General features: G+C 46.2%; 2 protein-coding genes across 5 annotated transcripts in view; both read right to left on the bottom strand.

Moving 5' to 3' along the window:
* Positions 1-10,564, bottom strand: part of LOXL2 (lysyl oxidase like 2) — a 37,078-nt gene extending 26,514 nt beyond the window's left edge. The window contains exons 1-3 of one of the 2 annotated variants that reach the window (XM_085242713.1): positions 10,390-10,564; positions 3,719-4,149; positions 1,658-1,833 (exon numbers count right to left, since the gene is read on the bottom strand). In XM_085242713.1, the coding sequence (XP_085098839.1) occupies positions 1,658-1,833; positions 3,719-4,070 (528 nt within the window). In that variant the 5' untranslated portion in view covers positions 4,071-4,149; positions 10,390-10,564. Of the gene's footprint in view, positions 1-1,657; positions 1,834-3,718; positions 4,150-9,680; positions 9,699-10,389 lie in introns of those variants that run through there. The other variant, XM_085242714.1, reaches the window with a different exon arrangement.
* A 5,044-nt stretch (positions 10,565-15,608) lies between these two features.
* On the bottom strand, positions 15,609-24,006 carry ENTPD4 (ectonucleoside triphosphate diphosphohydrolase 4). 3 transcript variants are annotated; one of them, XM_085242868.1, is made up of 13 exons: positions 23,915-24,006; positions 23,196-23,306; positions 22,719-22,916; positions 22,233-22,438; positions 21,221-21,371; positions 21,031-21,134; positions 20,388-20,447; positions 19,984-20,138; positions 18,612-18,778; positions 18,082-18,406; positions 17,334-17,419; positions 16,941-17,102; positions 15,609-16,702 (listed from the first exon to the last, which is right to left on the bottom strand). In XM_085242868.1, exons 2-13 carry the CDS (start codon positions 23,201-23,203, stop codon positions 16,474-16,476), a joined length of 1,851 nt encoding a protein of 616 aa, XP_085098994.1. In that variant the 5' UTR covers positions 23,204-23,306; positions 23,915-24,006; the 3' UTR covers positions 15,609-16,473. The 3 variants fall into 3 exon arrangements, with proteins under 3 accessions (XP_085098994.1, XP_010721388.2, XP_085098995.1); XM_010723086.3 differs by having other exon boundaries at positions 20,008-20,138; XM_085242869.1 differs by having other exon boundaries at positions 23,871-23,993.
* Positions 24,007-27,325: the final 3,319 nt, after the last annotated feature.

Genomic DNA, 27,325 nt, shown 5'->3' with positions numbered 1-27,325 from the left:
CTAGCTGTGACTGAGATGTGCTTCCACAAAGGCATCTGAAAAATTCATAGCACATCACCTTTAGCCTTAATCCTGCAGCATTAGAACCAGCAGAATAAAGAACCCTTCAGCTCCCTGTGACTTTAGAGGGATATGAGAAAACTCTCTACCCACACCAGTGCCTTTAGTCACCGGTGCTCCTCACCCACCGCTGGGAATGCAATTCACCACTTTACCATAGTGGTGAATGCCTTCACCCCTGCCCAACTCCCAGGTCATGGAGAATACAACTCACCCAAACTTTTTCTCCTATGGCTTCAGCCACATGAGCTGCTCCAATCCTATGATTCATTCTCTTTATCTTACATGAAGCTCAACACCCACACAGCATCAGCACGACCAGTTCTTGGTCACCTCAACGTGTTCTACTCATTAATCAACCTCCAGTGCTTAGCTAATGGAAAAGCAGAGCCCTCCCCAGCTTTTATGATTAATACCCAAAGCATCTCAGTGCAATGTCTAGACGAAAGCATCCTTTCTTCCAGGCCTCTCTTTGGAGGATTCACTGTGGCTCTGGGAAAGCACACATCTGTCAAAGCCATCACTGATGTTCTATGAGCTCGCCTCGCTCCCTAAGCAACTGCCTGGGGCCATTGGGATCCCTTTGGAAGTCCTTTCTTCCCCCTCTGTAGCAGAGGGAAGCCAGGTCAAGACAAGCAGAATTTCAGAGCCTTCCATCCGTCAGTGACTGCAAAGCAAAGCTAGGACAATTTTGCTGCATGGTGATAAAGAATGCTGCATCCTTTGTTTCAGATGGCAAACAGAGCCAAGATTGAGCCACGGAAACCACGGTGTGGTATGTGATGCACCCTGGATTCTCTCTCTGCTTAAAATAAAGTTTGACTCTGGTTAGTGGAGAAGTTCTTTTGATATGTTCTGCACACTGAAACAAGGGAGCAGTTGGCTGAGTCACCACAAATATTTTCCAACCTGAACGTTCGAGAGAGCAAACGTTTTTTCCTTTGATGAGCTCAGCCCAGCTTATTTCCAGCCCAGCATTCCCCCTGGGTTATTCCCCTACAGAGTTTTGTACTGCAGAAATCTAACAATGCTGGTTGAGCACTGATTCAGGCATTTTACTCCTGTCATTTCCCCTGGAGATCCAACCTCAGCCAAAATCCAGAGCCTTTCCCCCAGTGACCAGCCTACGTTTTCCTCTGCTCATGTTCATTTCATCACTTCTAGCACTAATCTCCCATTCCCAGAACTATTTCCATAGAATTATCACAGTCACATCATTACTTAGCTAACCAGACCAAAAACCCTTTTATATTGAAAATCCATCCCTCCCAACCCCATGCTTGTGAGCCCTATTTGCTACAAACCCTACCCCACCGTTACACCAAAGACCTCCAGTTTGCTTCCAGTACCCAAAGGGAGGCATGAGGGGAAAGAAAACTCAGCAGTTCGGTGCTATGGGCCAACAAAACCACATGGGTAGAAGCTTATGGGTACAGCAAACATCCTTCTCTCCTATTTTTTTCTTAGAAATACAATTAAAAAATCACTGCCAAGCACTTGCTCTCACCATAGGGTGCAGCTCAGAGAACCTACAACATGTAGCAGACATCTCCAAGGAAGATTTGACCACCATCCTGGAATTTTAAAGCCCATTTACCTCTATTTGGTTGAGCAACGAGTTGTCAAACTTGAAGCCAGGGATTCTCTTCTCACTGCAGATCACTCCCACGTCCTCCGTGTGTTTGCAGTCTGTCACTCCCCAGCCATTGGAGGTGCACGCTGCCAGCGTGGTCTCCTTGCCATTGCAATGGACATTGTCCATCCAAATTTTCCCTAAAGAGGAAAGAAAATAGAAATGAGACTCAGAAAGATGGAGATCCAGATTGTGATAATCAGGGGTTTGGTTGATTGGACCCTCCCCTCTAATCACACAGCAAATCACCCTCTGTATTTAAGGCTTCTCTTTACATCGTTTCCCATCAAACCCTCATTAAGTCTCTCCTATGAGAGTGCTCCAAGTTTTGATTAAATGTCCTAACGTTTTAAAGGCAAATTTTTGCAAAAGATTTAACAAGCCACTGTTGATTGGAACATCCTGTTACTGGTGTGCTCCTTGAAAACCAATGACCAGCTCCACTTTCCAGACTGTAGCTACATGTATATTGGATTAAAACAAATTAGGTCCTTCGGAGCTGGCCGACAGGAGGACAAAAATCTGTAGTTGCCACTCCAAGAACTTGAGGTCATATTTTCCAAGCAAAGAACCAAAGAACCTTCGAGACTCCCCTTTACCAAGTGCTCACATTCCCTCTGGAAACATGCTGGGCACGTGCTATTCCCCTATGATTTATCCCCTAAACTCCAAGGAGCAACGACAAACAATTCCCGTATTTTAGGGTCCCCAAATCTCTGCTTGTCTGAAGGACGTGTCCTTTGGATGGAAAGGGCTGCCCAACATTCAGAGCCACAAGGAGATTTTGTAAGAGCAGTCGGAGCTGTTTCCCTTGGCTTTCCCAGCTTCGTTCCAGCAGCCCTAATGCTCGGTTGGTTCAACACCAGCCAGCTGGTGGATCTGCCAGCCCTTCTCATGCTCCCCAGACATTAGGTCCGTTGAGTCCTTTCTGACCTAGGAAGGCACATTTCCCCCTACGCAGGCTCTCTGCATCAGGATTTACCCACTGAACCAGATGGCAACGATTTTCTGGCTTGTTTTTCAATGTCATGGACTCTTTTCTCTCTGTCGGAAATCTTCTCCACCCCAAAAGCCAAAATCCACAGCTTGGGACAACATTCCAGGTTTCATGTTTCACTCAAGTCAACCTTAAGCCTTGCTTGCTCCTTAACGGGCAATTTTATAGGTGTGAGCACTAACGAGCAGTGCTAAGTAACAGACATACAGCACGTTTATCCCTGCTGGAGTGGAAATAATCTGTCTGTGGGTTACATCAGCAGTGTGCCAGGCCTTAATGTTTGGAGAAAGAAACTCCACCGGCCAGTATTAAACTAACAGCGTAGTAAAAGACAATTAAACAAGGCTGCTGAGTTGCATACTCTCACAGAGCTATTCTACCTCAAGCATCACTATGTTGAGAGTTTATTACTATCTATAAAAAGGAAAGACCCAACTTTCCAAGCTGCAATTGCCCACGCAACCTCCATGTGCTGTTTCGAAGATCACGATAGAAGCGATGTGCAGTTTGGGTTGGGGGTGAATAGCTCTTCCTCACCAGGACCAGCTTAGAGAGTCCCAAAAGATTATACTAAACACAGTCCTGTACAGGACACAAAGCATACATACTCCTTTAGGGTTTTACAGGCTACTCTGCATTGCAGAACAACGTACGCCTCTCTATAGAAGATACAGGAGGAAAAAGAATTGTACATCATCAAAAAGGCAATCTATTTTAGAGCCCCAAGGGAAAAGAAGAACAGGAGGAAAGAGTGTTTAGAGGTTCTGTTTGACTCACTGCGTGGCAATGGAAGCGTGAACGGGGAAATAACTACCTGTAAATTACATCTGTGGTTACAGATGCCCTTTTCAGTAGCCCTACTGGCTGCTGCAGATTTTCCTACCCTCATCCCCTACTAGAGCTCACACACCAAGATCAGCTCCTTCAGCTCTTTGGTCCTACATTTTCAAGTCTGGCCATCAAGTCAAGAATTATCAGGGTTGGAGAGAGAGCTAAGCAAGATGCTGCAGCTCTGGGGGTCACTTTACCTTCTCCTTTCCCATATTTTGAGCTCGGTAGCCAGGACACTGCTTCCACGTAGCCCAACTCCCTGCAAATCACGTGTGCTGCATGGATGGAGAAGTCATCATCGCACACCGTGCCCCACTCGCCGCTGTAGAACACCTCCACTCGGCCTTCGTTGTGTTTTCTCTTCTGCCCTGCGAGCCGTAGTTGGATTTTGGGAACGTCTGCTGGCCTCTGGGGGGGCTGGTAGACTTGTGGGGGTGGCTCAGGGTAGCCGGGGAGGTAGGGCCAGTGTTCGTACTGGGCAAGGCTCAGGGAGACGAAGAACAGCATGATGAAATAGTGGTTATGGTTGAAGCCCAGGAATCCTTCCATTTTCAGTGCTCACAGTTCTCAGAGCCAAAGTGTTGTTTTGCAGCTGCTGGTCAGTGCAGGTAGGTGCTGTGCGGCTGTCCTGGAATGAAAGGGGAGGGTGGGTAAGGCTTGGTAAGGACGTAGATTTCATTCCTCCTGCTGCAGAAGGGGGTAAACCTATGGAAAACACCATACCCAATGACTTGACTTGGTAAGAACCAAAGTCAATTATTTCCCACGGGGTGGGAGAAGAAAATGAAAAGAAACCTATGAAAACCGCTTGCAAATTTAAGTCAAATTGCTTTGGCTGGAGAATATATATTTTTTTCAGGGCAATATTCTACAGTCAAAAATGGCAGCAATAGGATTTTCCTATTCCTCTGCAAATCCAATAGTTCAGTATTTGCAGCACAGAGCGATGTGGTTTAGCAGGGATGGATTGGTGATCTCAGAGTTCTTACCCAACCTTAATGATTCAATGATTCAGTGTAAGTGCAAGATACTCAACTAGGGTGGAACTAAACATTTTCCCCCCATATTCCCCTTAAAAAAAAAAGAGCACAATCCATCACTTAAACAATGGAAAAACTAAAAGGGCAATGAAATGTATTATAGCGTGGTGAGAAGCAACGTATTTCTACTGAGGTTTGTTTTACTAATTCCATGATAGAAGACTTGTTTCTGCCACTTCACATCATTTCCTCTGCAGAAAATCAATGCAGGTAACCATATTTTGCAGAACAGCAATCTCATTTGGCCTTGCCTAGTGCTAATGATCTCCAGGGTTTGCTTGCTAAATCAGGGCTGGGGCTCATCCCACAGCGTAGCAAACTGGCCATTGAAAGTATGAACCAGCAACTTTTGGCTCATTAGAGGATTTTATCCGGATGCTGTGCAAAGCTTAAAGCCTGGTCATTTTCTGCCCACTTCACACACTCCCCAGCACGTGGAGTGGTCAAGGAGCACACGTGGGGGCTGATGGTTGAATAGTTTCCAAATGAAGCAATGCCACAGCACAGTGGGAAAAAGCTCCCCAGCCCTTAAAGCTCCGTTATTTCCTGGCAAATACCAAAGAGGAGGGAGAGGGAAAGATTGGGCTCCAAAAACAGATGTTGTGATGTAAAACCCTCCAGTGGTTTTGCTGGGGCTCAGCTATCCCCAAACAGGGACCAACATGACACAGTAAGCTAGAGAGATGGATCAGAAATCCCAAGGAACAAGCTTGAGATTCAGAATGCAGTTAAATCTCAGCTTCAGCCTGCTACCTGACCTCAGCCAGTGCTCTGCCTCAGTTTCCCCTTGTGTCCCATAGGGCTGGTAGTAGTGAGTACCCTCTGACATGCTGGGGATGGAAGATGTTTCCATAAGAGCCACATGCATGAAATAAAGGACTTAGCTAAAGGAGTTGCATTGGGTTTTGGGGAGAAAAGTGAAAAAGCAAAGGGGGGACTACAACAGAGGAGGGGGAATATGGGGCAAACATTTCTAAGACAGTAACAATTTGGCTTCAAGGAGCCAGATACTCTCACAGTGGCTTCACCAGACTGAGATTTGTACGTTTTCAAAGAAATTATGGCACGCAGACAAGGTATTTTTCCAATTTCTGCAGGTCAGGAGGTGAGGCTGAGAGGAATGGAAGCAAGCCCTGCCCTGTGTCAGACAGAGAGGAAGGAAATACAGTGCTTTCACAAGGCTGCTCTCCTCCAACAGGAAACAAAGGGGATTTCCCAAAGCAAATGCAGTCGGCGGAGCAGGAGACGTGCTCTGCAAAACTAAAAGGCTCCCGAGCCAATGCACATCAGTGCTGTCAGACGTACCCGACTTCAATACCCACCAGCATGGATTTCAAAAGAAACCTCTTACAATGTGTTTCATGGATGCAAGATGAGCTCTAGCCCAGAGGATAAACACGTGGGCAGAGCAGTTGTTGTGAACAGGATAACGATTTCCAAGTAACCCCCTTAGATCATAGCATAGAAATAACATATGTTAGTTATAAGTAAAAATACCAGAGGGGGAACGACGAGCCCACAGAGCTGTAAGCCCAATGGTCTTTGGGAAATCTGGTTTTCAGCTCTAATCTTGAAACATCTGTTTTGTCCTACCGTGTTTTACGCGGCTGTTGTTTCTTGCTACTGAGTAAATAGGATTTAAGCAGCCTCAGCAAATGCGAAACAAAAGCTAAGTTGGTTTGAAACCTCTGTTTCATCTCAGTTCCTGGAGAGGGAGAATTCAACCCAACCCTAAGTGTCATTATGGCTTTCTCTTGGCAAACAAACATCATCTGTGATCATTGGCCTTGTGGTCAAGTCCTGGAGGAAGCTCTCGAGAGATAAAGGCACACTGCCATAATTAAGAGGAGATGCCCAATTCCCATCTAGGTTACCTTTTGGGAGTAGCTCCAACTTGCAGGGCTGCATCCAATTCAAACGAAAGCTCCTGGGTCATTTCAATGGAGGACTGCAGCCAAAAGACACAACAGTTTGGGGAAACCATTTGGAGACAGGATGTAATGGTTACCAGCTGAGCTCCCTGAAGCATTAATTAATAACACAGAGCCCTGGAAGATGCCAGGGCCCTATAGGAAGTCACAGCATCAGGATATCTCACAGTCAATGGGCAGATTGGTGGTGCAGACTTGCAGGTTTTAATGGGCATCAATGGGCTTCAATGGGTACCAACATTTCTAATACAGATTATAGCAAATTCTGCAGGTGCAGTGTTCGCATTTGGCAAAAACTCATCAGGTCAACACCCTGGGAGCACTAAAAGCCAACTGCAGGATAATTTGTCTTTGTTTCCCAAAGCTTAGAGGCTTTCAGAGCCATGCAAAGCTACAAAAACCTGTTTACTGCAGAATTTAAGAAAATCTGAGGAGGATGGATAGGTCCCTTGCTCCATAGAGGAAAGGCTGATGAGAAAAAAAGGCATTTTAACAACTTCGTATGAATGCAATCCTGAATCTTTGCCAAGGAGAACGGCTTGGGGGGCACACATCTCGTGCTCAGGTCATGCATCGTCCCATCTCCATTGGGATCCTTTGAGATAAGACCCAAAAGAAGGTACTGGAAAAACAGCCTGAAATCTGCCTTCTAATCTCGTTAAATCTGTGCAAGTGCATCTCAGAGGAATTCTCCCCTAAGACCAGAACAGCAACAATTGCACACGCTCCAGGAGACAACACTGCAGTGTGTACTGGCAACCACAGCCTGCTTCCCTTCAGGTCGTGTTACCACCCTAAATAGTTGCACATTCAAACATTTGGAGACAAAGCCTTCCCAGTGCTTGCATCGCCCCAGAACTCAAACCTTGCAAACCCAGAGCTCTTGTTCATTGAGGAGCTGAAGGAAAACCATTCAGACTAAGCCATGATGTCAGGAAAAGCAGAATCCTGCTGAAATATCAGAGAGCTGCACGCGCTGAGCTGCCTAAGAGCAAATCCAGGGTTGGGTTTGCAGGATGTCTGCTCTGTGCTGTGATTTCCTTTGCTTTAGGGCTCATTCCTCCCCTCAAATCCTCTAACAGCCTCCAGACTCATTAATGACATAATCCTAGAAGTATCTCACTTGGTCTCCCCATTCAGAAGAATCCAAGACAGAGCATTAAAAACTTACTGAATAAAGAAGCCAGGAAAATACTCCAGGTCTCCTGGCTCCTGTACATCAGGCCATAACAACGTGATGGAGAGTCCTTAAGTTGTAATTTAAGGCTTTGGGGCATGCTCCTGCAAGCTGCTGACTCAGCCCTTTGCAAGGCTCTGGTCTGAAATCTCCAAATGATGGACACACACAGAAGCGTGCAGCAATCTCATTTCAAAATTATGTTGAGCTTTTGCTTCTTCAGAGAATTCGCCAGGTGAAACTAATAGGCTATTCATCTCCCCACATCAAAGCCCGTCCGAGCTGCTAGAATCCCTTTTTCATTTCACCAAATCATCAGAACAATAGATCAGCTCTGACAGAGCCAGCAACAAACCAGCTTCCCCTTTCCCCTCTGATCCAGCAACAAAAGGAAAGTCTCGAGTGGCTGATTTGGGACTGCAGACCCAGCAGTGCTCTTATTTGCATGACATGGAGCATCCATCAGGAGCGAAGGGACAACTACACCCTGACCGCAGCTCTAGGACATGGCCAGGAGCACTGCACACTGATATCTGGCCACCTGACATGCTGCTCCCTGCATTTCCAACTCCATACCGCAGTCACACATCCCATAGCAAGCATGGTGATAGGGCAGTACTGGGATTTCCCACTGGGGAAGCAGTTCTCCAGCCAACAGGCAACTTGCATTGGCCTCTCCAGTCCTATTAAAGTGAATGGAAATGTCACCACCCACTTCCATAGGAGCTGAGATGTATTATCCTGTTGTTCCAAGGGACAGATTGACTGGGATGGCCAGAAAATCATTGCTACTGTTAACCCCCATCCAAGGGATCCCCAACCATCATTCAGGCTGACTTCATTGTAACTTGCCCTAAAGCAAAGCAGAACAACATGCGGAGAAACTGGCATATAGAATTCTGTGATGATGAGATGCCTCTCTGCTAGGAAAGTCTGAGTACAAAGACACTTCTAAGAGGGGTAGCATAGGGAAATCCAAAAATCACACTGGAAGTGGAAGTTGAACGGACCTCTGGAGGCATCCCAACTGTAAGCTACAGTATTTTTAGGTAGAATGCCATATAGGACTCAAGGCAGAGCCCAGACAAGGATAACAGAGATCAACCCAACATTTTGTGCTTTACAAACCCAGATTCCACCTGCCAGAAGGATGAAAGAGTCCCAGCTTTTGGGGAAATTATTTATTTTCCTTCTTTTTTCCCTTTGCCTGGTGTCAAAAAGCCAAGGTGAACAGAGATGGGAATCACAACAACTCTCAAAAGGCATTGCAGCGTGCAGAAAGTGCTTTGCAAACCTGTTGGTGGTGATCTGCTGGATGGGCCCACCCACTGAAGCTGCCATCTCTGAGAAAAGACATCTTGGTGCTTCTAAGCAACACTAATGGTGTTAGGAAACAGATCAGGAATAGAAAGGATGAAAGGTTAAAACAAATTTAGAAGACAAATGTAAAAAAAAGAGAAGGAATTAGTGGCAAAGTCAACGATGTTCGGGGTCAACCTATTGAACAAACTACAGAGAACATCACTAAGCACTTGGAGGTCCCTGCTTAACTTACAAAAGGACAGAACTGTCAGCAGAGTGCATGGCTGCTCTACTAAAAGTGACCAAGACTTTGTCCCCTACTGTACCACCACCACTCCTTCAACCTCTACACGAAGGTAAATATGTGGTTTCCCCCTGCATGCTCTGCATTATAGCAGCTCATCAAACATCTCATTTTATGTCTTCTAACTCCTCTCCACTTCCAACCCAGGAAATTCTACCCCAAAGTGTGGTTCAATGCAGATGAAATGAAACTGGCAAGCAGCAACCCTACAGCAAATTATTTGCAGCCCTGTTCAGTGCCAGTCTGAAAGCAGAGCTGATGAGAGATGCTAACCAGGTTTCCTACTATTGTTCCCAGACAGGTAAAGTGGGGTATTTTTGCATAGCATGCTACCTTATATTCGGTTTTAAACCTCTCTCACCCTCCCACAGTAACATCTTCCTAATTTAAAGAACAGAAATTTACCTAAAAGAAGGCAGAGTCATTCCAGAAACAGTCCCACGTTTCTCTGCTGCAACTTTTCAGGTGGATACCACTGCAAATCCTGAAACTCTGTGATAAAACAGCCTAACGAACGAAAGCTGCCAGTAGGATGCTTTGCAAATAGCTGTAGATCCCAAGCATGACAACGGCAAACTTTCTTATCTATGGATGTATCTGTTCTACGCCTTCTGCCAAGGGGAAACATCTGCACCAAAGCCTTTTCCACTGAAAGCACAGTATTCAAAGAAGAGAATTCAAACTGCTTGTAGCTGGCAACATGTCGATGGCATGCACTGCAGCTTTCTGCTTTAAATCAAGCAGATTGTAATAACTCAGAGAATACACATTGCCTCGACTTGCAGGCAGTTTGCAACATGTCTTTTTTTGCTTCAGTAGTGCGCGCCTGTGCGCGAGCAAAGGGGAGAATAACTTGCTCACAACATCTTTGCAAAGCGACACCGTGTCTGTGTCATCCCTCCCTAATCAAGACTCAGGGGAGAGGAATTAGTGGAATCATATGCCTTACTGCCAGCTCGTTAAGGCTAAACGTTGCACACAGTGATGGGAGAGAAGGAAAACAAAGAGAAAAAAAGAGGCAAAGTCAAACTTTCAGCACGAGAGGAAAGGTTAGAAAGGTTTAACTCATCAGCTCCTTCCTCCCCAGAGAGAACGGGCGACAGCACTGCGTTACCTTGGGGTTAGTGGTAGGTTGTGCTGGGGGTGACCTCGGTGCTGAAGTTCTCCCTTTGGGGCTGAGCTGTCCGAATGGTCCCCTCCGCTCCGGGAAATATCCCGCAGTCAGAGGAATACGCTGCAAGGAGCTGCTGCTTCCTGGCAAATTTCACTGGAGTTCGCCAAGCAAACCCCTCCCAAGACCCAACCCCTTCAGCCTCTGCTCATAGCGGGTGATATCATGGGTTGTCCTGTAATCTGAGCGTTGCGAACGGGAGGGAAACGGGGGGAAATCCAGGCAGGACTGCAGGGAAGGAGGTGGGATAGGAATCTGAACGGCGCATCCTTCAGAACCAACCAGATCCGCACCAAGAGTTACCCCAGACCCCTCAGTGTCCTGATACTAAAGGCAGTTCTCCATTCATAAACAAAACATTCTCCTAATTGTAAAAACAATCAGAAAAACAGCGCTCTGCAAATAGAGAACACCTTGAAATTACATTTTCTGACCCAAGTGCATTCTGAAACATCAGCATTTCCCAACGAATGGAAATGTATTTTCTCCCCAGCTTTGGCCATGTCTATTTGAACCTCTGTTTAATGGGATTTCCAAACAAGTCAGCAGAAAGCTGATAGGCACAAAGGTATTCACAAAAGCCAACTTTAGGAGGAACGTCCCCGTTTAGTTCAGTATATCCTTTGATGAAATTTAATTTTTTTTTAAAGGATTTTCTAGCAAACCTTTTATTTTGAAAAAGGAAAGTGTTTTATCTCCACTTCTGGGTGTATTTCCAATGGTTTAACACCAAACACCACGAGGACATCTGCCATCAGACTTACCCCTTTCCTCAGGTTTCCCCATCACTTCCTAAACACCATTTACCCTTCCTGCTCAGAGCACAGCCCCATTTCTTATCCTAATCTGCATTAGCCCTCATACCCAGCTGTTCAGGCACCGATGTGCAGAGCTCCCCACTCTCATTTATTGGGAAAGGGTATCTCAGCAAGTTGGGCAGCAGCATCGGAGGAACCTGCAACGTGCTGGGAAGAGAAAGGAATCGTATCATAGGTTATCCCCAGTTGGAAGGAACCCATACTGAGGTCACTGAGACCAACTCCTGGAAGCTGGACTGGAAGTGTATTGCAGCAACGTAGGATTTAAGCAGGGGCATAGGCAGCATGGAATAAACTGACAACACTGGAGAAGCCTAACCTTGCTTTCAGGAGAATCCCTCCTGCTCCCTGTTTTGTCAGCTCTTTGTGGAATGGATTGGTCCATAACTGAGGGTTCCTAGAATCACAGCATGGCTTGGGTTGGAAGGGACCTCAAAGACTCAATCCAATACAAGAACAGTTCTATTACTTACTGGTATGGCAGGCTCTGAGATGACACCCACCAAGAAAAATTGACAACATGAGCAAGGAGATGCCAACCACATTCCTATGAGTTAGCAGGGCAGCCCTCCAATGTCAAGCACATTGTTAGTATCATGGGGTTGGACTTGCTCTCCAAAGGTCTAGTGCAACTCCTATAACTCTATAACTGTGAAGAGGATAATTGGTTTCTTTGTACAAGTCATGGAGAATATCAAGATGTCAAGTTAGGAAACTGCTCAGAGCTTTGCTCTTCTACCCAGGGAAGCCAACAGCAACTGTTGATGGCGTGATCCATAATGCATTTTTTTTCCCGTAGCAAAAATTCTGCAAATTACCATCAGCAGAGCAGCATCCGATGGGTCAAAACCCAGAGACACCAGGAGCAAAATGCTTCACAGCAGAAGCTGCACCAAACAGAGCTGTTTCAGAGCAGCAGGAAGCTGAAAGAAGTTCGGTCAGAGGAAGGAATGTGTGAGCGTCTGCTGATCAGGGCATGGAGAAACATGACAGCCTGCAGGAGGAATGCTCTCTGGATGCCCGGGTCGGGTAAGGATACAAGCAGCAAATGCCATGCAGGCTTCCAGCTGATGGAAGTGCCTGTGGGTTGCATAAAGTGAAGCATTCGGCAGGAATTCAGCAAAGCTCTTGAGCTGGATTCAGGGAAATCTGCTGCCCCCTTCATACTGCAGCAGGTTAAGACTAGAAGAAGAGCACTCAGCAAAAAGTTAAGAAACAAAATAGGAAACCTCTCAAAATCACAATCTACGGGTGTAAACACTGCTTAGACTGGGTTTGCATCACCTGATCACATAAACAGAAAATGAAGGAAACCATTTAGTCTTTCCTAAGTTGGAAGGGATACACAAGGATCAGCAATCCCAAATCCTGGCTCTCTGTTAGCGAAGAACCTCTTCCTGATACCCAAGCACAACAAATTTCAGGGCCACATCCTCAGCCTCAGCTCTGTATCTGCCTGCAGTGCGCACCTTGCCATAAGGACAAGTCAAGGCTGGATTTGACCAAGCAGTCGCAGTCATGGTCCGTGCTTCCAAAAATTAGGTATGCGCTATTAGGTTCTATAATATCCCCTAATTGTTAGTTCTTTTTAAAAGAGAAGGCTCATTACCTCTACAAGCCTCATGCTTTCACCCTGTAGACTCTCTGGAGCCATTGGTCCAAATCTCCCCTGGGTCAGCTCAACCTTCTAAACACACAGAGTGAAATCTGGGGAACCAAAGGACCCGATGCTCTGTGAGGTGTTAATGACACGTGGCAGCTCTCACACCCATTGGCCCTGCTGGAATATTGCTGCCATGTGTAATCAGAGAGCAAAGCTCTGCTTTTGCACTCAACAGATGGATAACAAACACCAGCAACTGTAGAGAAGTGGGACCACGCACCTCACAGTGGGGAATAAACCAGTGTATTTTATGTAATGCTTAACCCCCACTGGAATTTCCATGACTTCCCCATGAAACACAACAGTTGTGTTTCTGTAGCAAGCACAGGAGCTCGGAAATGATGCTGTAGCTCAATGCTTACACGACAGCTGCTGTTCCCATGCAGTTGGAACAACAGAGCATCACATCCACAGAGAAAGCACATGCATCTTCCTTGCATTTCTATCCTTCACCTTTCAAGGTGGGGAGAGATCAGTTGACACTGAACTTCCCAACTGGAATGCAAGCTACTGGTTTTCTTGGACCAAGAAAGACTCAAGCTCAAGGCACTTGGCAAGCACTCTCTATTCTCCTGATTGATCTTAATTGCTTTTGAGTATGATTCAAGGATTCAGCTGCTGAAATCCAGCTTTCCCCCAAGCAAAATCCTTCCCCAGTTTGTGTAGAGGAGAGTGTAAAGAGTTTTATCACTAAAAGAACATAAAACAAGTATGAGAAATTGACTCAAGGCAGTGAGAGCGTGGTGGGAAAGCAGCAAGAGCTCAGCCCACACGTGCAGCAAAATGACACCTGCAAGACAAACCCAGGAAGGTGGGATGCACTTTGTCATCTTATCCCGGGGGATGGCAGAGATCCTCGAGCTTACCATCCCTTCCCACTAGATGGCAAGAGTCCCCCTTCTTACAGCAGAGCACACTTCTGCATCTAGAAGTCAAGGGCCATAGAAGGGATTGCTGGCCTCAAGGAGCCCTGAACAGGCAGAACTCATCTGCATTCCTCCTGCTGAAGGATTCATTTAGTTGTGACTGAGAATGCTACATCCAGAAGGGAAGAGGAACTGCAATGAACAGAATAAGGCTGTTAAGAGAGCAAAAAGGGCAAGGATGCTCAGGAACGCAGTGTCCTGGTCTCCACTGTCCCTGTGCAAGTGCAGCAGCTCCCTCCTCATCCTTAAAAAGCATTCCAAAGATCTTCAAACTCAGGCTAGAAAGTAATTGTCGTCCTCCCATTCTTAAGAGAGAGAGAGTGACCTGAAAAACAGCTATAAGGACCCAGTCCCCTGAATGCTACACACATAGAAGCTAATTCCCAGGGAGAGGGACACAGCAAAGCCTTCATGAGGCTCATTTCAGCTTTCAATGAGCTTCATGCGTTATTTGGTAGCAACAATGGCAGAAACAATGGGAGAAGAACAAGGTGCCCGTGATCAGGCTGCCATCGAGTCACTGCTGTTGACTGTCCCCTTTGCAGAGTGCTGCAGAGGCACAGAAAACCCTTTTGTTCCCACATTGAAGGAGCTGCGGGCCTCTTCTCCTCCTTACCCCAGGCTCTCCATCTCTCTTTTATGGGCATACTTTTGTCTCTAAAACACTTCTTCCATTAGGGGCCACCTTTGGCCCTGTTTGGATATATTCCATACAGGAAAAACACAGCAACAAGATGATGAGTGATGCTTTTAAGAGGCTGCAGGGCCAAAACCTGCAGCATCACTCTGCTGCCCATTCCAGGTCACTGGGGAAGGTCAAAGAGCAGCGCCCTTGCTTCTCCCCTGTGCTTTTCTGCATTCTTACCAGCCCTAAACGCACCTGGAGAAAGGACAAGGTGAATGGGAGAGGCAGGAGAAAGAAAGCATGTTACTGCTGAAACAGACACAAACAGATAAACATTACCATTCTGCATGGAAACCTGAGCCCAGGAACAGGTATTGAGTGAAAACAGGTATTTCTAAGGCTCTTGAAGGAATCATGTTTCCTCTCGTGCTTGTTGCTTAATGCAGTCTCTTTGGAGCAAGCTTGCCCAGGAGCAGGATGGGGAGGATTCCTCTTTTTTCCTTAGTGGTTTGGAGCTGCAGAATAAAGTGGTTTTGGTCGATCTGCACCTCCTCCCTCGTGCTTGCTGGGCTTTAAGCTCCGAAATAATTAAAAGCACCCCTACACCTGCCTGGATATCAGCATATCACACTCTGAAACTTCCTCTCCACCTTAACATTAACCCTTTAACACTGACCCTTGTCCGAATGGGGGCTGCATTATCTGAGCATGCAATTAGAAGCTCTGTGCTCAGTTTTAGGCATCTCGGAAACAGGAGGCACAGGCTCTGTAACAAGCAGCAGTGCCAGTTTCCTGATAAGAATTATCAGCTTGAGCGAAAAAAAGTTTGCATCACAGCTCCAGATGTCAGAACTGAGAGACGAATGCAGCTCCACCCTACAGTTTTTGCACTCAAGGCACCAAAAGGAAACAGTAACACAACACATAGCATAGAAATGGTCAGAGGGAGAAACTGCACCTCAAGCACAAAAAAAATGGAATCAACATCCTCAGTTCCTTCAGTACTGAATACAGCATCTTGTCTCTCTGCATTTTCACACCTGCTAAAAGAGAAAACAACATAGCCAGCTGGACACAAGCAGTGAGGACAGAAGTGATTTACACTGAATAAAATACCCATACACCAGGAGTTCATATAAATCCCACTTTTAATCATGGACAAATTTACTTTCAAGTAAAATTAACAGCTTTAAATAAAATATAAATTAACAATTCAGAGTACTTAAAAACAAAAATAAGAGACATTGTGCATGTCTACTCTAGCAGAAACAAAAGCTTAGGCATGTTCCAGTTCTTTCCACCATACTGGAGTTTGAGGGCAATCTCTGGATGACTACGAAAGAGAAAGAAAGGATTAAAAAGTAGTGACTTGTGCCACTATGCAGATACAGCTTCCAAGATAAAGGGGGAGACTGTCACATATAAAACAGTTGTAAGCAGCTTTTGGAAGCACAGCATTGGGTGCAATAGATTTTTCCTTCTCCTTCACAGTACTATAGAATATAAAATTGGAAAAGCTGATCTAAGAGATTGTTTCCTTGCTGCTTTTGAAAACCCTGCACTTCCTTTCCTTTGACTGAGAAATCTAGCAATATGAGTCCTGGAATTTGGAAAAGCAAATAAAACTCATTCATCCTGACTAACAGAAATTCAAGTCTCACCCACAGGATGAGAATTCACACTCTCTCTTACCATACATAGCTTAAGCTGCTGCTACACACTTACTGACAGTCTTTTCTCACCCCGTTACACACCAAAGTGCATTAATTAAAAAAGTAAGGAATTTTTGGCAGATATTATTTCATGAGACTAAGACAAACTGACTTCCCTGTATTTCCAAAACTGAGCTGAATCCCACACTGGGCAATTTGCTTCCTCAATGATTCAAAGGGGAAAAAAGAAAAAAAAAAAAAAAAAGAAAAAAAAAAGAGAAACCCTGAGGCAAAAATGGCTTTTTGTGTAGGAAGTCCAAGAGCTGTGCTCCATCACAGCCTCTCACAAGGTTGCAGAGATCTTCTGTGGTGGGAGGCCCTCCTCCATCCAGAGGGAAGGAGACGAGCTGTTACGCAGCATTCGCCTGTGGATCCGCCTGAGCCTCAGCAGGTAAAGCAGGATGGAGAGCAGCACAATCAGAAAACAGACAAAAAACAAATAGTGATTGTAAACAAAGGAGAAGCTCCTCCAGTGGGAGTGACTTCCACGGAAGTTTTCTTGCTGGATGTCTCTGAAAGGAAACAAGGAGATAACGCACAAGTCAAAATCAAGCCTTGCCTCCAAACTAAAGCAAATCAAAGAGAGCCCATTTTAGTAAGCAGGGCTTTATCAAGCATTAGTTGAGCTACTTCAAACACATCCTTAGGTTGTGCACGTTCACTAGAAGCAACACCTTGTCTCCTTCCAACTGGAGAAAACCCCATCACTTCATCCAAAAACTGCCCAGACATCCAGAAAACCAGCAGTACCTTAAAGGTAAAAACCGTGTTCGGTACAGAATGGCTCCCAGTGTCCACTGCACCTCCTTGTCATACACCTGCAGAGCAGTTTTCAAATTGCTGTAGCTCGCAGGAAAAGAGAAGCCACTGTGAAATACCTCGTATACCCAGGCAGACTTAAAACACTGGTACCTATTAAAAAAAAAAAGTGGCATATCATCAAGCATTCAATTCCTCAGCTGCAGATCCAAAAGGGCTGAGGAGCACATTTGGACATAGGAATAGCAGTAACTTTTATGGCTGATGCAATATTTAAGGTTATATTCACACTTCCAACGATTTCACTAAGTGGACCATTTGGACCTGACCTCCATCCTGGCAACTCTGCATGAATGGATTTGCTGTACAAACACAAATACTTACTTCAGTCTGTGGAGATCAGCATGTGATGCATAAAGACCACGGTCAAAACGTTCCCGTAGGACAGACCACTTAGTGGCACAATAATCCTTGAAGAAAAAAAAAAAAAAAAAAAAGAGACTTCAGCATGCTCCTGCCCTGAAGAAAAGAAATGCCACCAGGTGAGATGCTCTGTAAATACCAAAGCTGTATACAACAGCATCCCTTGCACTGCTACGAAAGTCTGACCACTTATTTCACTGTATTCGCTGTACAGCCATCTTGATGCTTACATAGCATTTGTAATTAAACTAATTGTTTTATTAAATTCTTCAGTCATACACCTGAAGATGAAATCTATTCTTATGGCACTGCTAAAGCAGGTCATCATATTCCTATAGGGCACACTGTAGCATGACTGTCCCCAGTGAATTGTTAGGAGTCACACCTGTGAAACTGGCACAAGACCCAGAAAGCAAGAGGAAAACAAAATTGATTCTTCTATACCCCAAGAGAACCATGGGTTGGACTTCTCCAGTATCAATCCTTTTCTGTATCATTTCTTTTAGAGTATATTTTACTACCATGCTTTAAAGCAGTATTTTAAAAGAACTCCCAGTGAGGAAAAGAGATGCCTTGTGATAGGTAATTACAGGATAAAGAGATTGGGATCCTTAAAGGAAGAGTTTTGCTGCAAGATTTTCAGCATGAAGCACTTTTGTAGAGCAGCTGTTTCAAACTAGAAAGAGAGTTTCTCTGGAGAACACTTTACCTTTGCAGCTTTGATAAATTTAGCAGCATTGTAATCCCCTCCCATGCGCAACACGTCCTCCGTGCTGTAATAGAACTCGGAGAAACCATAGAATTCACTGTTCTGAAAGTGCACAGCAGGCTGGTAGACACCATTAAGGGAGGTCTGAGTTTCATTGGTCTTATTCATGAAGGGCTGGATAAGCTCACGACACAGATTGAAGTCTCCTGTTCCCCTCAAATACATTATCTGTCCATTCTGATGGATCTCATCCTGAGCATCCACGGGCAGGCAGGGATCGAGGTACGGCGAATCTGAAGTCATGCCAGTCTGTCTGCCCAGCAGTCTGATGAAGGAAAGCAACAGCATAAGATCAGAAACATCAAGCTCTGAGATGTGCAAGCATCGAAACAAGATATCCTTTTTTAAAGACGCTCCAACATCACACGTGGCACGCTGTATAAACTAAGCTTTACATCAAGACACTTGACTAAACACATTTAAGTCAGGGGATACAGAAGCTGTATCTCCAAGCAATTAAAGCCATTTACCCATTTTTGAGCACTGTACTGGAAAATACACTGTTTTCATATCTCTGGCGTGCTGCATTCCCTCCAAAGCCAAGGAATGTTGCAACGTAGACTCTGTACACATGCTCAGTTTGATGAGCATCACAGCCCAGGTTGAATTCTGCAAGCAAGTTTTTGGCAACTTCCTCCTGTCAGAGCACAAGCACTGAGGTTAAATATGAACAACACGAACCAGAACTTGAAGATGAGCACTTTGAAACAGAAGATGCCTTTGACAGCTTTAAATGTCACTCCTTAAGCATCTATTTGCTTTTCACAAGTTCACATTGCTTTCTATTTGTTAGAGCAAAGCACTTTCAAAGCACTGCGTTGGGTGCCACTGGTACTTAAGGAAATGCATAAGAGCTGCTACGAATGACACTGAAGTGATTTTTCCTCTGGGAAAAGATGAGAAGCAGCAGTCAGACTTTAAGCACCACTGTCACTTGTTGCCCATTCTCTGTTTGGGAACCTGGAGGGGTTTCACATCAGAACACCTGCTTTCTATTGGTCTGCATACAGATAAAGCCACACAACCATCATCATCAGTTGCCTGCAACTCTTCCCCCACCTCAGTTTGATCTGAATGCTCATGCTTTTGTTTAGCTATACACCTGTGATGTATGTACCTGTAATTTCACAGGAAGAGTGTAAATAGCCATATTGTCTCCATTACAGCAGTGCATTGAGAGCCAAACCACACAGTTTTGACACTATTCTGACTTCAGATGATTTCTCAGTGATGTTAATGGGAGGTTATCCAATTCTAAAGCTCTAGGCACTATTCTAGAGCTCAGTGGAATGCAATTAGAGCAAGTTACGTTCTTTTTAAGCCTCCCATCAAAGAAACTTGTATCCTCTAACCCATAACAGATGAACTGTGGTGAAGATGTAGGTGATATTTCAAACTGAACTGCTATCCCCATGTCCTGTTAATTCAGTTTCTAGCAATCCAACTTCTGAAGGAAAAAAAGAGACAACCCACATCTTGTACAGGATCTTGGAAAATAACTATAAACATTCTGTCTCTAAACTACGAAAGTCTCTTAGTATCACACAGATTTAAAAGTTGTACAAGCATACATGCACACATGCACAGAGAAAGAAAGCAGACCCACTTAAAAGTTAGTGACAAGTTGTGCTAATTGAAATCAACTTTTTGAATGAAGAAATACAAATGAAGTGCTTAGCTGATGAAGGGCTGATATTTGCCATCTTCTCTTGCCTTTGGCTTGGATGTGATGGAATGAAGGATAAGACTCAAAACAAAGAAAACGAGGGGGGAAAAAAAAAAAAAAGGAATATGCATTAAAATAAACCAAAATGAAAAGAAGAAAGTTGCACAGATAATAACCTGCTGTGAAGAGGCAAAGCTTACAGTTTTAGGGACTTCGTATGCTATCTGAGTCGACACTCCACCCATGTCAAGAATACCCACAGTCCTCTTACGGAAAATAGCTTCTTTGTTTTCACTGCCTGGGATGTGCACCTCCACAATTGCTTCATCCTCTGGATAAAACAACCAGAAGCCATTGGGAAATGCAGTTAGAATGGGCAGAATGCAGCTCTACGCTATTTCTGTAGGAGTTTTTTTTTGTAGCAGTGTGGATCACCAAACTTCCACATACACATTAATCAAGTACCAGCATCGACACACGCACTATTAACTGAGATCTCTACCAAAAATCACGCCATCAACAGTGATGGCACAGCAAACATGCTTCAATCCTTCCCAAAATCCCATTCATGGCCACTTACCATCATCTGTATGCTCAAATCTTCCAAGAACAAAGTTGATGCCAATCCATGCATACACTCCTATGTACATAAGGAAACATTGGGATGTTTCAGGAATATTCTGAGTTAATACAACATATATCACATCTTATATAATCCTTAAACATCAGACATTCCCATCACATTACTCCATATCTGCTTTTTCAAGTCAAGATTCTACAAAAAAATCCTAATCCACTACATTGACAAGTTCATGTGTACATTTCAGACCAAAGCAAGCATGTTAACTCCTATGAAGTTATTTTCTGCCTCCAGCGAACTGAGCACAACAAAACACTGCTCCTCTAACACCATTTTTCCCTTCTACAGTTCTTCATTCACAAATGCTGTGTCTTATCCTCACCCTTTCCCCCTAAGGCCAGAGAATGGACTGAAATCACTGCTAAACACAGACGAGTTATTGTCACTGCTGATTAGGAAACATTTAGACAAGCCAGGAGATTGCAGCAGATGATCTCCACACTCCATCTGTTGCCACTGAGGAATAATCTCTCACCAAAATCCAAACCAGAATTTTCAAAGGCATTAAATAACTTTAAACAGTCCCCAGATTGTAGCACAAAAGGCTACAAAGGTTACGATGGTTTCTCCAACACAAACCTACCTTCCTGTTTCCCTGAAATAACTTCTGCATGCGAGTCCGAAAACAGAAAATCAAAATGCACGGGGATATCAGTGACCAAATCTTCAAGTATTGCCTTCTGCTGGCTGCAAAATTACAGTTGGAGCAGTTAAAAACAGGCAGAGACACCAGGCCTGCTGATCTGAATGCAAAAATTAAGAGAGCCAATGACCTTTCTGGCAGAATCCTCATTCCTGCAGTACACAGAATATAAAGAGGAGTCTCTTTGTGCTTTGCACGGGGCACATGTTCAGCAGCAAAGCGTAGAAGTGGGAAAATGTAATCGCTGACCTTCTCAGGAGTGTTAGCAAACTCTGAAATGCCTGGTGAAACAGAGAAACATGAGAGCGAAGCAATTCAAGCTTTGGGATTTCCTGTTGGGAAAATCTTGATAACTGACACACAGAGCAGGAGTAAACATCCCAAAGCCAGGAATTCAACTAAGAAAATAAGAAATGAATAACTAAAGCTAATATTTGGAGAATAATTCAGTGTTAAGCAAAAATCCATAGTAGATACATCACTGTAATGCTACAATGTGGGTGGCAAAAGTCCTAGGCTGCAGCAAATGAGGACAAGCCCAAACACAGCAGCCATGGATGCAGAAACAAAAGAAAAAAAAGTCTGCTTACCTTTGGAAGGCCTCAGATACACAGGGATCTCCAGAGAGATCCCCTTACCTCCACTGCCAACCCTTAAATGAGGGCTGGGAAGGGGTGGATCCTGGCTCCAGCCCTTCAGGTCACTCAGTGCATTGCATTGCATGCAGCTGAGCTCCCCTGGGTTGGCCCTGCCTTCCCACCAGGTGATCCATCACTGCTTCAAGCCACAACTTAGCATTTCTGCTACAATGACCAATTTAAATAATTGGTTCAAGTAGCCTTGTAGTGAATAAATAATCTGCTTTCTAAATAAACAGAACCAAGTTAACTGACAACTGAACCAGCAGCTGTCTTAGCACACACAGAAGTCTCTCCTTCCTGCCCGTTGGTGTCACATTCCAAGCTCCAACGATGAGCAAAGCTCTCTGCAAACAAAACCTAAAGAAATCTGGAGTACCACCACACCAACAACCTCTACATGTCTTTTCCCCAGATGCTTTAAGTGCTGGTTTGAGAAAAAGCCAAGTTTGGATACACAGCTATCTAGAAAAATCACATCTCAAAATCATTTATTTCCAGTACCTGGTTTGATTTTCATAACCACTGGTTTTCTGTTTTTGTCCCTCATCTGTTTGATGTCCAGCAGGTCGTGTGGGTTACCGTTGTGTCTTGGCCAACAATACACAAAAATCCGAGAGCCGCTGCTACCGCAGTCCACAACGATCCCATAGTTCAGATTGGGGTTGTTTGTATCTGTAGCTTCTGTGTCTGTTACCCGAGCAAGATACCTAGAAGAAAACTCAGCATTATCACCTTGCAATCAAACTCCACGTGCAAGTATCCCTCAACAGACTCAAAACAGAACAGTTTCCATCACGAGAAGCAGAGTTATTATCACACTGTTACTGAAGTGCCCATAAAAACCCAACTTGGAGAAGGAAAGCTTCAAAAACAAAGCATGACGTTCACTCACTTTTCCCCCCATTTATTTATTCATTTGTTGCACCAATTCGTCCTTCAAATCAAAACTACATTTCTTTCCTCCCACCAGAGCTTTTCAACTCTCACCTGTGGAATCTCTTGTCCCTGGATGCACGCCCATACTTATTGCGGATGACAACCAGCGAGTAGTAAAGCAGAGAGACAGCAGCAGCAAGGATTCCAATCACCACAATCTGACGCAAAGTAGTGTTGAAAATACGTGGGCAGCCCAATGGAGAGATGCTGAAGTGCCAAGAAGCGGGCAGCAAACAAGAAACGCCGATCCTAAAATGCAAAAAGGATTCTGTGAGGCTGCGATCTGCTTTAAAGATGGACTTTATCACCAAAAAGAAGCATGGTGCATTCTGAAATGAGCCAAAGATGAATATATGTTCTGTAAACATCATTTGCTTTGTTCCAGCCCTGTTTTGCTCACACTGCCTGATAAGTTGTCAAGACTACATTTCCACCTTTGCACTCCATACTAGGCTCAAGCTGGTGAACAGGTACTCAGCCTTTCCCTAAAACAACATCACAATTTGACGGCTCTTCTGGGATTCTTACCTCCCCATTTTGGGAGGACCAGCAGACGGGAAGCAGTTGGTGTTCCAGAATCAGCCAATCACATCCAACTGACAAGGAGCAACCATTCTCAAAGCCATTGCTCTTCCCCTCCTGAATTAAAGAACGATAAGAGATACATAATAATCCAGACAGCATTACAACAAGCAGCACCAGCAGGTCAAACAAGCAGACCCTTCCCCACCATTCTGCATTGCTGAAGCCACAGGCGGAGCACAGGGTGCAGGCTTGAACTCCCCAGAACAAGACACAACTAGACACAGCGTCGCACATGCAGGGCCACAAAGAAGCATCTCTAACATAAGCAGGGCTGAAAGCTGAGAAAGTTTTGTCTGAGGAGATGACAGCCCTCACCAACACATACAAACACATAATAGGAGGAGGAAGTGAAGAAGAAGGAAGTGGACACTTCAGGGCTGCCCACAGATGTGCTTGGAGAGGGCGGCAGGCATGCAGGCAGGCAGGCAGCAGGCAGAGGCCCCACAGCCTGCGTCCCCCTCCTTCCCCCACAGCCCCAGCGGCGGGCAGGCCCCAAGGCCCAGCCTACTCTCCCCCTCCAAGCCCGCTCCCCAAAAAACCGCACCCCCAGAAGCTGAAGCCCCTCCCCAAGCACAGCAGCGGCTCCTCCACCCTCGGCTGCTCCGCGCTCGCCCTCACCACCCGGCCTGGGCCGCCCCACGCCGCAGCGCAGCGCTCCGCACCTCCAACCGCGCCGCTACCCCGCCGCATAGCAACCGGGCAGCGCGTCGCTTCCGGGTGCGCCGCCGGATGTGACGCAATGACGCACACACGTGGCGCCGATAATCGAGGGGGCGGGCTGGGAAGGGATTCCCCGGGGGGCGTGACCGCAGCAATGGGCGTGGCTACGCGAAGTGGGCGTGGCTAAGGGCGATGGGGGCGTGGCTAGGCGCGGGGTTGGCGCCAATTCAGTGCCCGGGGGCGGCTGCTCATCGCAATTAAATCGCAGAGCGGCTGATGCGTGCGCGGATAAAACGCGGAGACCTGTAAATCTGCACGGGGAAACGTGTAACTACGTGTCAGCTGTAACACATATCAATATTTAATGTGCAAAAAATTCATAATGCCGGTGCGGACCCAGCAAGAATCCGAGATTTGCCTTTGAGCATTCCTCTGCGTTTTGGGGCTTGTTGTCACCGCCCGTCCCCAAACCGAGCTTTGCCGAAGAGGTGGGAAATGATTCCCCAAAGTGCGTTTGGATGAGAGCAGAGCGGTGCGGGGCTCTGCCACGGAGCGGCGGTAGCGCGTCCGGAGCGCTGCAAAGATGGGACGCGCCGGGGATGCAGCAATAGCAGCCCAGGGCCGAGCTTTGCACACCGGCTTGGATCGTGCACGTTGGGTTCTGCCAGGTTCTGCACGCAGTGTTTTGCACAGCGGCTTCGCGTGCTGGCTTTTGCAGACCGGGTTTTTGCACAGCGGTTTTGCACGCTGGGTTTTGCGTGTTGGGATTGGATGTTTGCACACCAGGCTTTGCACACCAGGTCTACAAGCTGAGTTTTGCACACCAGATTTTGCACACGAGGTCTGGCACATCAGTTTTGTGCACCATCTTTTACCTTCCAATAACCAAGGTGGGGTTGGGGCTCTGCTTTCCATCTGGGCTCACCACGCTTTGCCACTTTGCGATGCAATGAGGGCGAAGTTGCTCAGTGTGATCATCCCCATTAGCTGCAGCGCTGTAATTAACTGATCACAGAAGCAATGCAGACAGAGTCCTTCTGTCCACCTCCTGCATGCAGATACGCTGCATCACAGCTGCAGCAACACCTTGCACTGGGTGCAACGAGCCCTGGGAGCACTGCAGCCATGCTGTGGGTGCACAGCTCTGCAGGACTGCCAGAAATGGGACTTCTTTAGAAGGACTGCAGCACTGCATCCTTTCTGCATGGTACACACCCTTGTTAGCTGATGAAAACACACAGAACTGCCGATGTGAGTGGGTTGCCAGAGCCTGCAAGCAGCACAAAATGGAGGCCCAGGAGGAATGCTGCATTGCTTTGTGCCTGCTAATTACTTCCAGATGTATGGGCTCTGCAGCAGCAGAGGAAAATCTTAGCAGTTTGCGACCATTTTTTGTGGCATTCCTTTGTGCCCGGTGCACAGAGCATGACATAGACCTGGGGTAGCAATACTGTAGGGTTCAGCTTGCAATGGAACGCTGGGGCATCTGCAATTTCAAATGGAGGAGTTGGGGGGGCTGCAGCCCACCAGATGCATCCCTATCTGGCAGCAGCACAGCACCCACCCTGCCCACACCCTCCCCAATATCATCCTGCAGCAGCAGCACCGGGACTGGCAGATATAGGACTGCTGATCAGCTCTGAGCAGAATTCAGAGTTCTTTTTGCATTTTTGTGGGGGATTTTTGGTTGTTAAAACTCCCTATTTCAATAAATAAATAAGTAAAATCCCAGTCGAGCCGGCTTTTCATTTGCTTGCCCGTTTGCAGAGCTCCCATCTCACCCTTTGCAGCTGAACACGAAGCGTTGCACGTCCCAGTGACAAAGCTCAGCCATTGCAATGCCAGCAGCTGATGGCAGAGCATCGCCACCGCTTTGGGTGCATCCCATACCCCTCATTTTGCAGCTTGCCCAAAAGAAAGCACACAGCAGAGCCGTGCACAAAGCCAGCAGCCTCCTTGTGCTCGCTGCCACCCAAAAACCCTACAAGCATGGCACAGGGCTGAGCTTTTCCCATTGTTTCCCCAGGGCTCCAAACCAGAAAGGTGAGCTGGTGAAAAAGATTGGGTGCAGGAAGTAAAGCAAAAAACCCTCAATTATACCCAGGGACCGCCTCTCCCTGCTGCATTAATCCACTGAACGAGGTAAATTAGGTCAGATCATGGGAGCACTGAAATAAAACCCACAGGCCAAATTCCTCACATCCACACCTCCCAGGCTGCAGAAACGTGGCTCTACCCATGCAGAGATCAGTGCCCAGCTTGCCTTGTTTTCCATTGCTTACCTCCCCAGAGCAGCAAGTACATGGCACTGATGGTTGAATAAATGGGTCAGTCCACCGTGGAGACAAAACAACCCACTTTGGTCATAGAGATAACAAATAAAAGGAGAGCATTGTGCTCGCAGGGCGAGAACGGCACAGAAAGTTCAGGTTTGAAGCAGCACAAAACGTGCACTTTTGACCCATTATTTCTACCTAAGGGCGGATCTAGGGAGCAAACCCACACAGGTTGCTGCAGATTCACTGCTTAAAACCTCTTTGTAGGTTTTGCATCTTTTTAGGAGGAGCAGGGCTGGGAACGATGGGCTGATGGCAATGCAGCCGTGGTGGGGAACTGACAATTCCTGTTGGCACTGCATCTGCAGCGTGCAGGATGGGGAATGGCAATGCCTGCAAAAATGCCATGGGGGTTTCTTGGTGTTGGACACGAAGCTCAAGCTGATTGCACTGCAAAAAGGAGTGCAAACCAGGTACATTTGTTTGGATCCCTTTTCTTCGCACTGCACTGCTACAAGGTGCCTTTTCCTTGCTGCAATTAGAAGCCAATTACCTGCTGTTCATCATCCCAGTTAATAAAGTGTCCTGCAACGTGCTGCTGGAGGGCAACTCCCTGCACCAGCTGTTCCCTGCCCACCTTCGGCCCGCACCGAACCCACGGTGGAAATTGGGAAAACGCCCCAAAAAATTAATAATAATTTAAAAAATTATGTATCTCCCTGGATCTGGTAGATAAACCCCAATTTCAGGTTCCCAGAAGGTGCCCGCCCACAAATGGGACACTCCTGCCTTATCTGCATGGGTGCATCTGCTCTGTTCTGAAGCTCAGACCCGATAAACGCCCTGATGGGCTGGGGAGGGTCCTCCTGTGAGGAGAATGTCACACTGGGATGGTTCATTTATTTCTCACTGAATGCTGTTCCATGGCTGTGGCAGGGTGCAGAGGCCCCATAGCGGAGGTCAGCAGGAAGAACTCAGGCCTTTCGGGTCTGAATCACCCTGACTGTGTGATGCAACGTGCGTGCAGATTGCAGCTGTGCATTCTGCAGTCACTCACTGGCATGTGGATGAACAAACCTGCAACCAACCCGGGCTTTTAGCAGCACGGGAAGCTTCACCCTCCGCTCCATCCCTGCT

The sequence above is a fragment of the Meleagris gallopavo genome, chromosome 24 (genome assembly GCF_905368555.1).
Source record: "Meleagris gallopavo chromosome 24, MGAL_WU_HG_1.1, whole genome shotgun sequence".
Taxonomy (NCBI): Eukaryota; Metazoa; Chordata; class Aves; order Galliformes; family Phasianidae; genus Meleagris; species Meleagris gallopavo.
The sequence above is the reverse complement of the archived record's forward strand: the minus strand, read 5'-3'. Positions and strand labels throughout refer to the sequence as shown.

Excerpts from the sequence above, each read along its gene's own strand:
- ENTPD4 (XM_085242868.1), bottom strand. Across the intron at positions 20,139-20,387 it reads ATTTGAGCATACAGATGATG|AGGATGAAGCAATTGTGGAG; the intron begins GTAAGTGGCCAT and ends TGTTTTATCCAG. Across the intron at positions 17,103-17,333 it reads GCTGATCTCCACAGACTGAA|GTACCAGTGTTTTAAGTCTG; the intron begins GTAAGTATTTGT and ends TTTTTTTAATAG.